The sequence below is a fragment of the Hemibagrus wyckioides genome, linkage group LG08, assembly GCF_019097595.1.
Source record: "Hemibagrus wyckioides isolate EC202008001 linkage group LG08, SWU_Hwy_1.0, whole genome shotgun sequence".
Classification (NCBI taxonomy): Eukaryota; Metazoa; Chordata; class Actinopteri; order Siluriformes; family Bagridae; genus Hemibagrus; species Hemibagrus wyckioides.
Window position 1 is genome coordinate 1811984 of NC_080717.1, and position 15517 is coordinate 1827500.

Consider the following 15517-nt stretch of genomic DNA (forward strand, 5'->3'; position numbering starts at 1 on the left):
CGTTGCTAACACAAGAATGTTCGAGAAATCCTTTCTATCATTAAGCTACTTTTAAGTGAGAGATTAGACAAAGAGCAACCCTTGAAAAATTCCCCCATGAAAAATATTAAGTGTAACCTGCATGGATTTGAGTTACTGGGACTTGAACTCTGGAGCCTGTGCAAGGATTTTGATCACAGGTTCTCTCTGGGTGGAGATGTGTAGAACTTATCTGAGGGGCAATGTCATTTGAGTCTAGACCCTTGAAATTCTTATTTGAATGAATCTTCTTTCGGCTGCTCCCTACGTGCGTGAGGGGTCGACACTGACAACTGGTCTGCACATCAACTTTTGACACAGCGGACCAACTGGTCCAACTGGTCCGCACATCAACTTGGCACAGGGTTTACGCTGGATGCCCTTCCTGACACAACCCTCCCATTTTTATCTGGGCTTGGGACCGGCACTACATCTAGTGGCTGGGGTCGGGCAATGGCTGGGAATCAAACCCAGGCCTTCCGAATGATAGGCGAGAAACCTACCACTGAGCTACCAGTGCCCTCTTGAAATTCTTATTTATGTTCGTTATATCAGGGTAGTGAGCAAAAGCTTTTGAAAGGAGGTTCCTTTGAGGAGCTTGACAAGAACATGTCTTAAGATCCTCAGAGTAGAGCCAGTACTTCTGAGTCAGTTGAGTTGCTTTGGGAACCTAACAAGGATGCCTGCAACTGCTAGAACTGTATCAGTCATAGGATGAAGAACCTCCCAGGGAACACCCAGGACCTCCTGGAGAGATTAAATCTCACAGTCAGGTTAGGAAGGTCTGGAGATAGCAAAGAAAAATCTTGAATCTGTGGCAGAAGATCGAGAAGGAGCGACCTTGTTAGCCTGCTGCCACTATGGTCTCATGAGAGGAAAACGAACAAATGAATAAAATATATTGGCTCAACAATATGCCACCAGATGCTGTCCTTAAAAAACAAGTCAGGAACATCTCACACATGTGTCTTCCATCTGTTCTGAGAAGGAATGGGATTGGACCGGCTCTCGTAAATAGTTAATGGTGGTAGTATTAGATAATGCTAAATAAGGAGGTGCAAGGAGAAATCCTGCATACAGTCCACCAGTGAACTGTAAATGATCTGCCCTTTTAAAAGTCCAGCTTTTAGTTAAACATTTACATGAGAGGATGGAAAGAATAGAAAAGGCTGATACACAATTTGCCCATGGGCAAATATTTTAGAGAAGGTCTGAAAGCTTTTGACGACCCAAAGTGGGCCTTTGTTTAAACATCAACAACAGGAACAGATGAAGAATTTGAGAGAAAAATAACAGAGTGAACTGATCAACATTGTTATCCCTGGTGTGGCAGGACTGCCTGGGAAACTTAAAGGATCAGACACCAAATGCAAGCCTTCAGAAAGATTAATCATGTTGTTGTTTTTTTGGTGAGAAAGAAAACCGAGGTTTGGAGACCACAGCTATGACAGTTACAGCCGTTATATAACATAACATAACATAATTAAAACTATATTCCTCAGCCACAGGACTACTCTAAAACCAGAAGAATGTCCTGCTCATGAGTGCAACGGCCACAGATACCATGAAGCCCAGTATAAAACATCTACTAACCATAATGACCCTGAAGAAATCACACGGTGTGGTGCGGTCAGAGTAAAACAATCAGGGTGATGTGTTAATCGTCTCATTACTCAAAACTTCATCATATCAACAATTCATATGCTTTTTTTAATCCGTTCATCTGGTGACTTCACCATCCTTTGTTACTATAGAAACCATAAGGTGCTAGAACCAGTGCTTTAATATTAACCTGTGATTTGCAGCTACACAACCCTCAGAGATCCTGACACAGAGAATCAATAAACTGATCTAAGCTGTAAAAAAGAAAACACAAGAAACTGATGAAATGTGTTCTTTTTTTCTTTTCTTTTTTTTTACAAAAAAGCAAAGCTAAAGCTCTGATCCACCACTTATGATTAACCTGCACTGTACTCATGCTGCATTAGTCTGCTCTTTCCATCTAAGTAGAGCGTTTAACCTCAGAGAGAAAAGCTCATCCTCCAAGAATGTGTCGCAATCTCTGGCTAATTGCGGTGCAGTGAAGTGTATAATCCTAGCCCAAATGACCTCCTGACCTCAGCAGCAATACCAGGTGGGAAGATTTTGCAGGCTGCAGTCATAACTCCTGCTTGTGAGAACGTCGCTTTCCATTTCCGACTCGGCCTCGCTTCGATTTCCTCCTGGGTTTCGCCTGGCACTTTTAGGGAGGATTATTCCCCTGAAATGATTTAATAGACACGCTCGCCTTTGATGTCTGATGCCTGTCAGGACTTTACGAGTCCCTTCTCTTTCTCTGTCTTGCTTGTTTACAGATGTGTTCGAGCGTGTCTTGACATTTTTATGCATTGACATGAGCTACTCTCACTTCGTTCTGAATACACTCGTCCTTTATCCTCTTTTCAGTGATTCAGTAGTGGTTCAGTCGGTGATTACGGGATAAAACAGACAGGATTTGTGTCTAAAGCCCTATTCGGATGGGTTTAGTATTACACAGGGAGGTGTAATGTAATTATTACATCATCACATAGTAATTAGTATTATCATTACCATATAATTATAAATATTATAAAGTGTTTATGGACTACCTCTGGCATTTTAGTCCTGTCCGAATCCGTCATGTCAGTGGTTTTTATGGACTGCACGTGTGTCCGTCTGGAAAGATTATACTATATTTAACCTTCTTTTAAATGACCAGTAGAAATACTCAGTCTGATTTGACAGATGTTTAAAAAGAAATATCTTAGAAGCAAAGGTTTACGTTTAGGTTACTGAGCTCCAAGCTTTGGTACAGGTAATGGTCATGTGACCTATTTGCGATCAGTGCACCTTGTACAGACATGCCTCCTATAACAAGAGCTTATAATAAAGGACAATCATGGCTCCACTGTGATTATGACAATCTTCTAGCAACTTCAAATAGGACTGCAAATGGAAGGCTAATCCATCAGAATAGACCTTATTAGATGTTAGATTTTAGCTTATGACTCAACAAGGAAGGTTTTGCAGCTTCGCCCCTGCTTCTAAAATGACATACCCCAAGTTATGAATTTTGTGATTGATGAAGGAAAAAATAATATTTGAACAGCTTTCCCATGAAGAACAGTTATGCAACTTCTGTAGATGAGGTTTATGCAAGCAGTGCTCTCAGAGTGCTCTAAAAGTGTTGTGTTTTTTCTTCAAGATTTCTTGCGCTTTGCAAGAGGGATTGGAGGTGTGTTTTGGCCCTCAGTTCTCCCATCACAGAAGGTGTGGCTGACTGATGGAGCTCTATTTATAGAGCGTGGAGGAGGATGGAGAGCGGGAACCTGCAATTCTGCTGCCCCTCCAGACCTGACTCACAGCGCTCCTGCATTTCCTTTGGCGCCTTCTCTGAAAATCCATTTAGCATCCAGCTGGATTGTGGTCAGAATTCCATCTAAGGGGATTTGTCTGTATGGTGTTTAAAGAGTTTCGTGTCAGGGATGAGCATGTGGTGCATGATACAATGTCGGTTTGGTTCCTGGCACTCGCCTCGCTGTTGCTACTGACTTAGACTCCATGTCCTGCCATTGTGTGTTCCCAGAACCGTGCACCCATTTCACCCAAGCTCAAATTCCTGCAGCTATTAGCGTGTCATCACTTTGGGAAACTTATTGGAACAGAGTTTGCTTTTGCTTTTGTCACGCTGAAGACAAATTGTGATGAGGCAACTTTAGTTGGTTTCCTTTCAGAGAAGTCTTCAGCTGCAAATACTCTTACTTACGGCATATGTTTACCTCTTTTCAAATTGTCTAGCTCATTCTAATGCTGAAGGATTAATCAGAGAAATGTTTTACTACCCATCTCAACCCTTATTTTTGGAAATGTTTGGAATTGGGGTATATTTTATTGGTCCCCATGCAAATAAATTACGGGTCATGACCCAACCGATCAACCGCATCTCGTCAGCTGATGTTTATCTTTCTTTCAGTAAAGTCCATGTGAGATGATGATCTATAGACCATCTACTAAACATCAACCACCTTTAATCATTGCCATGTTGTCACCTGATGATCCATAAATGTTTAGCTGGCCATCTGTCTCTGAAGTCTCTGCAGCACTCTACTCAAGCTATTTTCCTAAGAACATAAAGTTATTAATTTAGAATTCTGCTTTAAGTTCAGTATTTCGCAACAAACCACTCCTACTACTCATCACCAGCGATTGTTAATTGAATGCTTATACACTTGATAAAAGGTAAACACACCTGAAACCTTCTAAACACTTTCTGAACACATGTTTATTCATTCATGTCTTTATTAGCAGCTTAAACGTCAGCTGGGTTTTTGCTAACAGCCTCCATACCGTGGACTGATCGTATATTCTTTGGTGATAATCGTGAATAAAAGCTTTAATACGCTGATATACATTATGAATTCTATTCAGTATAATTTTATTTATGATTCTTCATCTTTCTTTCATTAGATTACGGCATGTCGGTTAATAGATGTGAGTCATATCCGTTCTGAGTCTGCTGACCGCTTGAGTCTTTAGCTGTTTAGCTTTGACAGTTGCTTGACCAGGCCTTGAATAGACTTCCAGAGCTATTTCATGACTCTCATGGTCACTCGGTCCAGACAGGCTTCCTGTCAGCGTAACGCATGACAAAGTGTAAGGCGGCAGCTTTCATCCTGGCAGACTTCCTTTTGGAGAAATGTTTGGCTGCAAAATTGCACTGTGTTTCTTTGGGGTTGTGGTAAAGCATGTGTTTACTTCATCAGAAATTGCTTGAGGCCAAAGGGATGAATCGGATCTTGGATTCACTGAAGCTATCCCTACAAGATTGACAAAAACTGTAAGGAAATGTAGCTGGTCAAGCCAAGTTGTTTTCAACCTACTGACCTGAAATACCAAAGAATTTCTGAAAGTCAATGCTAACCTAGTGTAACTGTAGGTCCTGTAATGTTGCTTTCATGCTTATGACAAAGTGTGACGATGCGACTCTTGGTCTAGCTGGTTTCCTTTCTGAGAAGTGTTTTGGTTAAATTGTAGTGTGTTTATTGAGGTCTTTTCCATGCACTGAGTAACTTTGTCAAAAATAACCTAGATCACAGTGACACCAAAGTAGATTGGTGATTGTGAAGCCCTGTTGTCTTTGATCAACCACTAGCTCTACTGATTTTAAACACCAACATCTTTTCCCAATGCTGCTGCTAAATTGACATAATTACAGGTCTGGTAATACTGCTTTAGAGAAGGTATGATTTTTTAAAACCAAGCAGCTCATTTGTCAGTGTTTCTGGGTGTATAAGCAGTATCTCAGAATGTCATATACGCAGCATGTCTACATTACGCCTCTAGCACTTTCTTTTTCTCTTAAAAAAGTTCCCTTAACTCTTCAAAGCTTTGCATCAAATGGAAATAACTTTAAAGAATATTATTGAACGAGGTTTATCGAACACCTATAGCTAAACTCAAATAAAGTAAAGTCAAGGTTTCTTTGTATGGTCAACTTTTCTGAATGGGAAAGACTCTGTAAAGATGTAGGGATCTCCAGAGAACCTTTAGGGTTCTAGATGGATATGTTCAAGGTGAATCAAGTCAACATTTACTACCATAAATAAGCTTTACCAAAACAATCTACTATGCAAAAGCAAAGCACACCTATAATAGGTATTGTATGTTGTTGGTAGCTGAAACACAGAACCTTAAGGGTCTCTGAGGAACATGCCGAAGAACCTCTAGGGTGCAAGCTGGACAATCCAGGGTTCAACTTATCCACATTTGCCTAAATGTAGGAGATGTATAAAATAGTAATATAAAAAATTGACACATTTGGGTTCCTTTGAAGTTTGGGAAACATTTGACTGGAAATTAAATTATATTCCAAATAAATGAAGAACATTTTCAGAGACCTTTAGGTGACCAGAGGATTTGGTTTCATCAGGGTCTCAAAGAAATGGTTGTATGCGTTGGTGTCCATTGGAGATATCTATTTCAGGCCCTACATTTCAAGAGCACCAAGAATTCTGACTAATCACATCCCAATTTTATTTGCTGAAGGCTACTACCTGTATGTAAAGTTGAAGGTGAAGTAAAGGGAGAGCATTCACACAAGATACTTCTCCAAGTTACAAACAAGAATGTCGAATATTGTACCTTAATGACGTTTCTCCACAATTTATTCCTCTAATTTGAGGAACAAAAACAAACCTCCAAGGGTTCCTTCTCAACAAAATTACTTTTGATTGTTGGAGATCATCTCGAATACCCAGTTCGTCTTCACTGAGGCTCCGTTTTCTGTTAAAACAGCAGAGCTCTGTTTCTCTGTGGTCAGCCTCATCGGCTAAACACACTCCACCTAAATAAGCAATCACTCACTTTCACCACTTCAACCAGCAGCAGAGGAAAAACCAGCCTCAGCCATAAAACCCCAGAAAAAGCCTGTGGAAAACAGTAAAGGTTTGAGTGAAGAGCCTATTAAAATAGCACCTAGCTCTGGAAACAGGGAACATTCAGACCTGGGGGGGAGCTGTATTTAGCCGTGAGTGAAGAGGTCAAGCTTGAGATGTCAAATCTTTTATATGAATATAATAAAAACGTAGAAGACTAGAGACCTACACACTGGGTTTGTTGCTCCCGTGAGGTTTGCTCAGGCAAACAACTGGCAACTGATCTGCACTGATTAATTTCCCCAGAGCTTCAGAGCTGCTCCATGTTTAGAGTTGGGTGAGATTGAGAGGCCAGATCTCAGACATCACTCAAATGTTCTAGACACTTATGGTGACCTTTTTGGCCTCCAATGACCCCAAGGGGCCCCAATTGCTAAAGATAAAGCAGCACTGTGTCTCTCTGCTGTCAATCAGTGATGCTAGGCTAGCTAATCATCCTAGCAGATTAGTAGCTGTTAAGTGATAGAAGAGTCTTGGCTAGCAGGTGGGAACAGCCTGACGAAATTCAGTACAAAAAGGACTGCATTATAACAAGCAATAAAGCATTCATTTACATTCGTCAATATTTTCCTCAGAAAATACAGCATGAAAACATTCCCTGATCTCATTCTGAATACCAAATAACAGGATTGTCTTCATCACCAGGGAAATGTGTGCAACTTCCTTCAAATTAGACCCAAATAAACTTAAATATTTCCTAAGCAAGTCCTTGGGGATCCCAAACAATCCCAATTCTTTGTCTGTCTCAGCAAAACAGGTCCAGGTATTTCATGGGGGTATTGGTGGCTCAGGGGGGGCAGTGGTGTTTCAAGTGGTTAAGGCTCTGGGTTGTTGATCGGAGGCTCAGAGTTCAAAGGGTTCAAGCCCCAGCACTAGCAAGCTCCACTGTTGGGCAATTGAGCAACGCCCTTAACTCTCTCTGCTCCAGGGGTGCTGTATCGTAGCATCCCCTGCGCTCTGATCCCAAGTTCCTCAGCTGGGATATGCGAAGAAAAGAATTCCACTGTGCTGTAATGTATGTGTGGCGATAATAAAGGCTTCAAGTGCTTCATACTTCATGTTCTTGGTTGCTGAAATTTTTTTTAGGGCTCTCCATAGATTATTTAAGGTCAAACCAGGATGGACATATCAGAACACCTTTAGGGTTCTACACAGACATGCCTACTGTATTTTAAGCCAGTGTTTGCCAAGACACATGGACTTTTCCCAGACGATCAAATAAGCAATAGGTAGAGGAAACCACACATACATTACACCAGAGCAGAATTTTTTACACATATCCCAGCTGAGGAAGTTGGGGTCAGAGCGGAGGGGTAGCTATGATACAGCGCCCCTGGAGCAAAGATGGTTAAGCACCTTGCTTAATTGCCCAGCATTGTACATTGTACCTCGATCTTCTGCTCAACCCAAAAACAACCCAGAGCCTTTGAACCACTACTGCCGAAGTACACGTCTACCATGTATTCCATGTTGGTTATTCAAACTCTCTGTTGGATAAAGTGAGGAATATTAAGGTTTTAGACAGATCTGTCCAAGATACATAAACCTTTCCCGACATTTTTGCATACCTGTAGCATATATTTAATGTACCATGTTGGTTGCTCAAACATTGGGCTTTTGCTGGAATGTAAATGTGCTTCCACAGAAGGAAACAAATCTTCAGGGTTCTACATTCAAACACTGGGCTTTCACTGGAACCCTTAATGTGCTTCCACAAAAGAATGGAAACCTTTAGGATGCTACCTCCAAACACTGGGCTTTGACTGGAACTGTTAATGTTCTTCCACAGAAGGAAACAAACCTTCAGGGTTCTACCTCCAAACACTGGGCTTTCACTAAAACCTTAATGTGCTTCCACAAAAGAATGGAAACCTTTAGGATGCTACCTCCAAACACTGGGCTTTCACTGGAACCCTTAATGTTCTTCCACAGAAAGAAACAAACCTTCAGGGTTCTACCTCCAAACACTGGGCTTTCACTGGAACCTTTAATGTTCTTCCACAGAAGGAAACAAACCTTCAGGGTTCTACCTCCAAACACTGGGCTTTCACTAGAAATTTAATGTGCTTCCACAAAAAAAAACAAACCTTCATGGTTCTACATGCCTCAGTCCAGGTCTCTGGCTTGTTCAGTCGGAATCTAAATCTACATCCGGATTCCTCTAAATCTTTGCTAAAATATCTTCTGGTGAAATTAAACAAGACAAATCCATTTGAATTAAATCGACCATTCAGTGTAGCTTTAAGATGAGTTTTTATGTGGAGCTGCTTTTCTGACCACAATGACCGAACTTGCCGTCACTCTAACTCTCATCTCGCCCAGAGTCCTCCACGTCTGTTTGTTTATTTACATCCAATCACACATTTCTGGTGGAGATCTAGGCTCAGATGTTTGACTGGCTCTGAGTAACCGAGGCCATGTCAGGTCTGTTAAGCCTTTTTTTTCCTCACACACAGATGCAACCAATTTGAAACACCTTGTTGTCAGAGCTACACAACACAGTGGGATCCATTATTTCATTCTGGGGTTTATACCTCACGAGATCAATTCATCAGCTCTGACCTTGTGCATGACGTCAAAGGGATTTTGTAGAAGGCAGAGGAATAAGATCACGTTAACTCCTTCAAAGGGGGGGTAAATATTTTTTGGGTTGCTATGCATGAGGCTGTCAGAGCATATGGCTTGTAAGAATTAGAAAACGCCTTTAGTGAACACGTTGGATCCGAGTGTGTCTATATGGAAATTATACTTACTGTAGAGTTTTCCGGCATAATGATGACGTTTCTAATTAGCAAGACGACTTTAATTAAAAGACAATTACCTAGCATAGCATTCATTTCTCTCACTTTTCAAGCTGTAGTTAGCGTGGAGTTGATGCTGTGTTACGACTTTACTTTAATATGAAGACTTAAACAGATTCTTTTGACAGATTTGTGCAGAGGAAACTCGGATTTGGCGGAGATTTCATCAGAAACTCCTCTAATGTGATATACGTCTCAGCAGGAGACTTCTTGAAGGAGGCTTCACATGTTCATTATGTGACAGAATGGAAGAGCGTCACACATTCACGAGTTGTTAATGCTTTCCATTCCACATTATTCACGACTCGCAAGAGAAGGAAAAAAGAGAGACGGGGGTGGCTAGGGGACTGGGAAGTGATGGATGTTTAGAAGCAGAGGAAAGACTAAGAATGAATCCTTCATGTAAAGTTTTGCTGAACATTTTGTAATCAATATTCATAATTTCACTCTTAAGCAGAATAAAATATTCTAATTATCGTCATTAGTATGCCTTCATGCTCTGTAGTACGGTGTAACGTACGACGCCGTGGGTTTTGTTCATACTTTATTCAGGGATGACTTTGAAAGCGTGATGAAATTATGGTAAAATAATGCGGCGTGATTTTCCATCTCGGATAACGATCCGCTATCTGCTCTGCTTTTTTTCTCTTCCACCTTCAACCGTCCTTGTTCTGAAAATAACGAGGCATCGTGGTGGATGTCTTTTGATTCGCAGTGCCCTCATTCAGTCACACTGACCCCATTCACAGCCCTCCTTTATATCACTGGCGTCCTTTATCGGCGGCCATGACGTCTATTACACGGCTGTAACCATGCCAACAAGCTTTTCATAGCCTACCTGCACTTACAGCGAAGAAAGAGTGGCGGCCTTTCACACGAGCAGGAATTTATCATTAATCATTTTATTATGAAAATTACTTGCATGCAATAAAAAAAAAAAAAAAAATGGAAAATTCCAACAGAATTTGCTGGAATTCTCTGCTGAATTCCACTGGATACTCATTGGATGTGGGATTTTAATGGGGGTATAAAGTACTCACTGAAACAGGGTCTAATTCTGTTCTGTCCAATCAGATTTTAATGGGTCGTCCATTGAATTATGGTTCCTCAGAGTTCTACAGTGCTCCTGCTGAATGTTTATGGGGAACGTATTGAAATTTGGACTCGAGTCAATTCTGTAGTGTTCTTCTTGGAGTTATGGGTTACCTAGTGGATATATGGTTCTATAGAGTTCTTTGGTTTCTACACAGTGGTCATGTTATACTTTTAAATATGGGATATTTAATAAAAATGGCTTTATGCAGCTCTACAGCATTCCTGCTGCAGGTTCAAGACTTATACATTGAAATATGCTCTAATTCTATTGGGTTCCATTTATGTTGTATAGAGTTCTATAGGGCTCCTTTTAGATTTTTATGGGTTATGAAATGAAATATGGTCTAATTCTACTAGAGTATGTGGAAAAACATCCAGTGAAATATAGTGTAATTCTATGGGGGTATTCTTTCATCCTATTCTTACATCCAAGTTATACAGTAAAATAGAGTTGTATAGAGTTGTGTTGGGTTCTTGTTGGGTTTTTTGAGCTATAGAAATATGCTATAAACTCTACTCTATTTCCTGTTGGATTTCTATGAGTTAAGATCTAATTCTGTAGGGGTTTAGTTTTGGAATTTAAGAGATACTTGTTGAAATATTTGATAATGAAAATACTCCTATAGTAAAAGCATGCTTGGTGAATGAACTGACCCAAGATGTTTGCTGTGTGATTTGTGATAGAAGCCGGCCGTTCCCGCCGTCATGCCCTCGGCTCTGCACAGCGTGGAGGCTCTGAGTGAAGCCGTGTCTGAATTCGGTACGGTGGAGGAGGTCCTGAAATACCTGGAGCCTGATCGCTGGCAGCTGGACCTGGAGGAACTTTACAAGCCCCACTGGCACGTCCTGGGCAAGTCCTTCTTCCACCAGAAAAAAAACAGAGGTATGAATATTCCTGAGATCTGACTGTTCAGAGTTCAGTGCTGAGTCGACGTGCTCTTATTAATCTGGTTTTCCATCTAGAGCTTGATCTTGAATGTTTCTTCAGCAGGTTTCAGAAGAATATAGACAGTCAGGATGACTTGTTATTGTCCAATAAATATTTATTATGGTGCAAAAATGAGCAGTTTGTTCTCTAGGTCCAGTGCTGGGACTTTGTTTTCTGTTCTAGGAAGCTTGAATGTGGATGTATATTATGTATTCAATAAATCAGGATACTAATGTTAGCTTTAATCTAGAATTAATTAATGATATTTATGAGAAATAGAGCAATGAAAAGAGAATAAACACTCTCCTTAATATTTTCTCTAAAAAACATTATTTTTATCAGTTTTCTAACACTGATGGATTGTTTCTTAAATAAAATGGAAAGATTCCCAATTTAAATAAATAAAGAAACAAAAATATTTGTACTTACTGGCTGAATGCAGTAGGATTGATCATGTGCTCAAAAAATAAAACATAAAAAAAAAGTAGAAGAAAGAAGTGATTTGTAATGTTGCGTTACTGCAATATGAAGACAATTTTAATTTCATAAGAAAGAAAATTGCTTAAAGGGCAGAACTCTGGATTTGTCCTGAAGAAATTCCTGAATAATCAGGATCAGCTGAGGAAGTATTTGATTTACAGTTCTTGATTCAGGACTCAGACATTTTGGATCTTGCTGCGTCTCAAACCAGTAATAAAAGCTGAAGTAAACAGCTGTCTAAAGTCTGTGTGTGTGTGTGTGTGTGTGTGTGTGTGTGTGTGTATGTTAAGGCGTGGTGGATCTGAACCTGCTCCGGGAGGAGGTCCGGCTCTACAGCTGCACTCCTCGTAATTACTCGGTGTCCCTGCGAGAGGAGCTGAAGAGGACGGATGTGATTTTCTGGCCCAGCTGCCTGCTGGTGAAGCGATGTGGTGGAAACTGCACCTGCTGCTCCAACAACTGCTACGACTGTCAGTGCACGCCCACTAAAGTGACCAAAAAATATCACGAGGTACAGTAAAGACTCCACTGAGCTCTCGCTGAGATCATGACATCTTCAATATTAACACGAGTGCAGAGAATTAACCCTTAGCCTTTTAACAGAGTCTGGAGTTTGTGAAAGTGTTTATCTGTTTCCATAAAACGCTTGTGTTTACACCGACCAGGCATAACATTATGACCACCTGCCTAATATTGTGTCGGTCCCTCTTTTGCTGGCAAAACAGCCCTGACCCGTCCTGCACTGTGTATTCTGACCCCTTTCTATCAGAACCAGCATTAACTTCTTCAGCAGTTTGATCAACAGTAGCTCGTCTGTTGGATCGGATCACACGGGCCAGCCTTCTCTCCCCACGTGCATCAATGAGCCTTGACCGCCCATGACCCTGTCTCCGGTTCACCACTGTTCCTTCCTTGGACCACTTTTGATAGATACTGACCACTGCAGACCGGGAACACCCCACAAGAGCTGCAGTTTTGGAGATGCTCTGATCCAGTGGTCTAGCCATCACAATTTGACCCTTGTCCATTTTTCCTGCTTCTAACACATCAACTTTGAGGACAAAATGTTCACCTGCTGCCTAATATATCCCACCCACTAACAGGTGCCACGATGAGGAGATCACCAGCCTTATTCACTTCACCTGGCACTGCTGTTATGCCTGAACGGTGTATATTGTTCCATGTTTCTGGAAAGCTTCTGGAAAGTTAGATGGTGTTAGATGTTTAAACCTTTCATATCTCACTAATATGATTCACTGATAAAAAAAAATTCTATTTAAAGAAGATTCTATTTGAAAAACTCCCACAGTAAGAAGTCAAAATATCATAATATATATTATTTTGTAACTGCATGCTGAATCTCACTTGCTGTGGAGCTAAGAAGGCGGGAGATATGTCTTTTATTCCAGTATTTTTAAAATATTCTTTATTACTTCCAGCACTTAATTTTTTGTTATTCAGCACTTCTCTGGTCTCACGGACAGAAATCTGGTTTATTATTTAATGACATGTCATTATTGCTCAACTCAGGGACTCAAACTGCTCTTTATTCTCATCTTCACTTTCTAAACTCTTTAATGTTCGGATGTTCGGAATGTTTAATTTACGTCTGATTTCATCACATATTCCTGATATTAACATGTCAAGCTGTTTTTTCTGTCGAAATTAACTTCAAATGATAACAAAAAGGCTGTTGAGGGAGCGAGGGTTTAGTTTATAGCCGCTATAATGCTATATAACTGCTATAAAACTTGTTTAGTGGTCGTTCCATGACGTAAAATGTAACTCTAAATGGATAAAAAGCATGAAGAGTGTAATTGTTGGAAAACTGCTGTGGTAGAAGAGGAATAAAGAGCATTAAGAGGATTATTATATTATTATAAAGACATTTTAGTGGGTTTTCTCTCATTGTCCACTCTCAGTGTCTGGTTTCTGTCTCTCTGCATGATCGAAGGTCCTGATGCTGAAGTTCAGACCGGGTCGAGGCTCGCTGAAGTCGCTGACGGACGTGGCGCTGGAGCATCACGAGGAATGCAACTGCGAATGCAAGAACGACTGAACGAGGAGCTTCAGTGAGGAAATATTTATTCAATGGACTTCTTTTACTTCAGTGCTCGAGCTAATGAACCGGACAGATAAACGTGTTTCAGCTGGACTTGTTGGCTCCTGTACCGGTCATCTCACAGATCTGTGGAAAAAAAAAACAGTTCTTCTTCACTGGTCCAGTTTAAATTTTGGGCAGGATGATAGATCTTTTAACATTTTCAATATGGAGAAAATGTTTTGTTCTTTAAATATGCTTCTAATCACGCTCGGGGAAAAAAGACGTGACCATTTTCTGTTTTCACCTTCTGATGTTCTTCATCCTTCTCCAAACCTCACTGGATATTTTTTATGATGCTTTTGATATCGTGAACCTCTTCACTGGAGGTCACTGTTGACCAGAAGAGAACCTCCGACTTTTATTAAATGTACCTTTTTAATCCGAGACAGGAAGGAGAACTGAGGGGCAGGAAGGAGAACCGATGGACAGGATGGAGAACCGAGGGACAAAATGGAGAACCGTGGGACAGAATGGAGAACTGAGGGACAAAATGGAGAACCGAGAGACAGAATGGAGAACTGAGGGACAAAATGGAGAACCAAGGGACAGAATAGAGAACTGAGGGACAAAATGGAGAACTGAGGGACAAAATGGAGAACTGAGGGACAAAATGGAGAACCGAGGGACAAAATGGAGAACTGAGGGACAAAATGGAGAACTGAGGGACAAAATGGAGAACCGAGGGACAGAATGGAGAACCGAGGGTCAGAATGGAGAACCGAGGGTCAGAATGGAGGCTTATGTCTTCGAGCGCGACAAGAGCTTCTGTTTCATCTGCGAAAGGCGAGAGCTTCTCTTTCATCTGTGTTCTCCTGAAAAGGAGGCTAGGAGAACGTTCAGGGAAACAAAGGAGTGCAGAAGAGGGTTCTTTTTTTTTCCTTTTTCCGAGTCCTTTCTGCAGCTCATTCATCAAACGTCCCGTGATGAGGTTGGAGATGAGCGAGGAGGTGCAAGTGAGCTCTTTTTGTAGATTTTTGTGCATTTTCCGTGATGTAAATAGCCTTCCTGTTCTGGTTTTCTTGAGTTTTGTATCTTTGTTGTTATCGATCATGTGCGTTTTTTATGCGGATCATGCCTTCTCACTGTTTTATACACGTTTCTCTTTATTAAAGAGTTCATCAGTCACCAGTCCACCAGCAAAACCCACAGTGTTAAAGAGCATTTATAGGATCATATTTACACGATATATCAAATAGAGACACAATAATGTTCTTTAAATCATTTTTTGGGCATTTTACTGCCTTTATTATTCCTATAAAATTAGGTGAAGTTCTGGGTAAAGGCAACAAAAAAGTTGATATCACTCAAGAAAAAGAAGCTTTTAAGGAACATATACATACACAAGAACACAAAGTTTTATGTTGTTGATTTTAAACCCCACCCCTCACACAAAGCTCCACCCCACAGAGCTCCGTCCCTCAATTATGTGCCCCTTACTTACACAGAGCTCTGCCCCTCATATATGTGCCCCTTAAACAGAGCTCCATCCCTTACAAAAATCCCTGTCCCTCACATAAAGCCCCGCCCCTCATACAAAGTCCCACCCTTCATGCATAAACAGCTCTTGTATAAACAGTGCTCTGAAGAGATCATTCAGCACTGTGAGTTTTGCTGTACACAGGTATGAACAGGTATAAAC

General features: G+C 40.8%; 1 protein-coding gene across 2 annotated transcripts in view; it reads left to right on the forward strand.

Annotated features, from left to right (window-relative positions):
- pdgfc (platelet derived growth factor c) overlaps positions 1 to 15517 on the forward strand; it is a 58654-nt gene that overhangs the window by 41790 nt on the left and 1347 nt on the right. The window contains exons 4-6 of one of the 2 annotated variants that reach the window (XM_058397079.1): positions 11051 to 11249; positions 12065 to 12285; positions 12544 to 13707. In XM_058397079.1, the coding sequence (XP_058253062.1) occupies positions 11051 to 11249; positions 12065 to 12285; positions 12544 to 12555 (432 nt within the window). In that variant the 3' untranslated portion in view covers positions 12556 to 13707. Of the gene's footprint in view, positions 1 to 11050; positions 11250 to 12064; positions 12286 to 12543; positions 13708 to 13728 lie in introns of those variants that run through there. The other variant, XM_058397078.1, reaches the window with a different exon arrangement.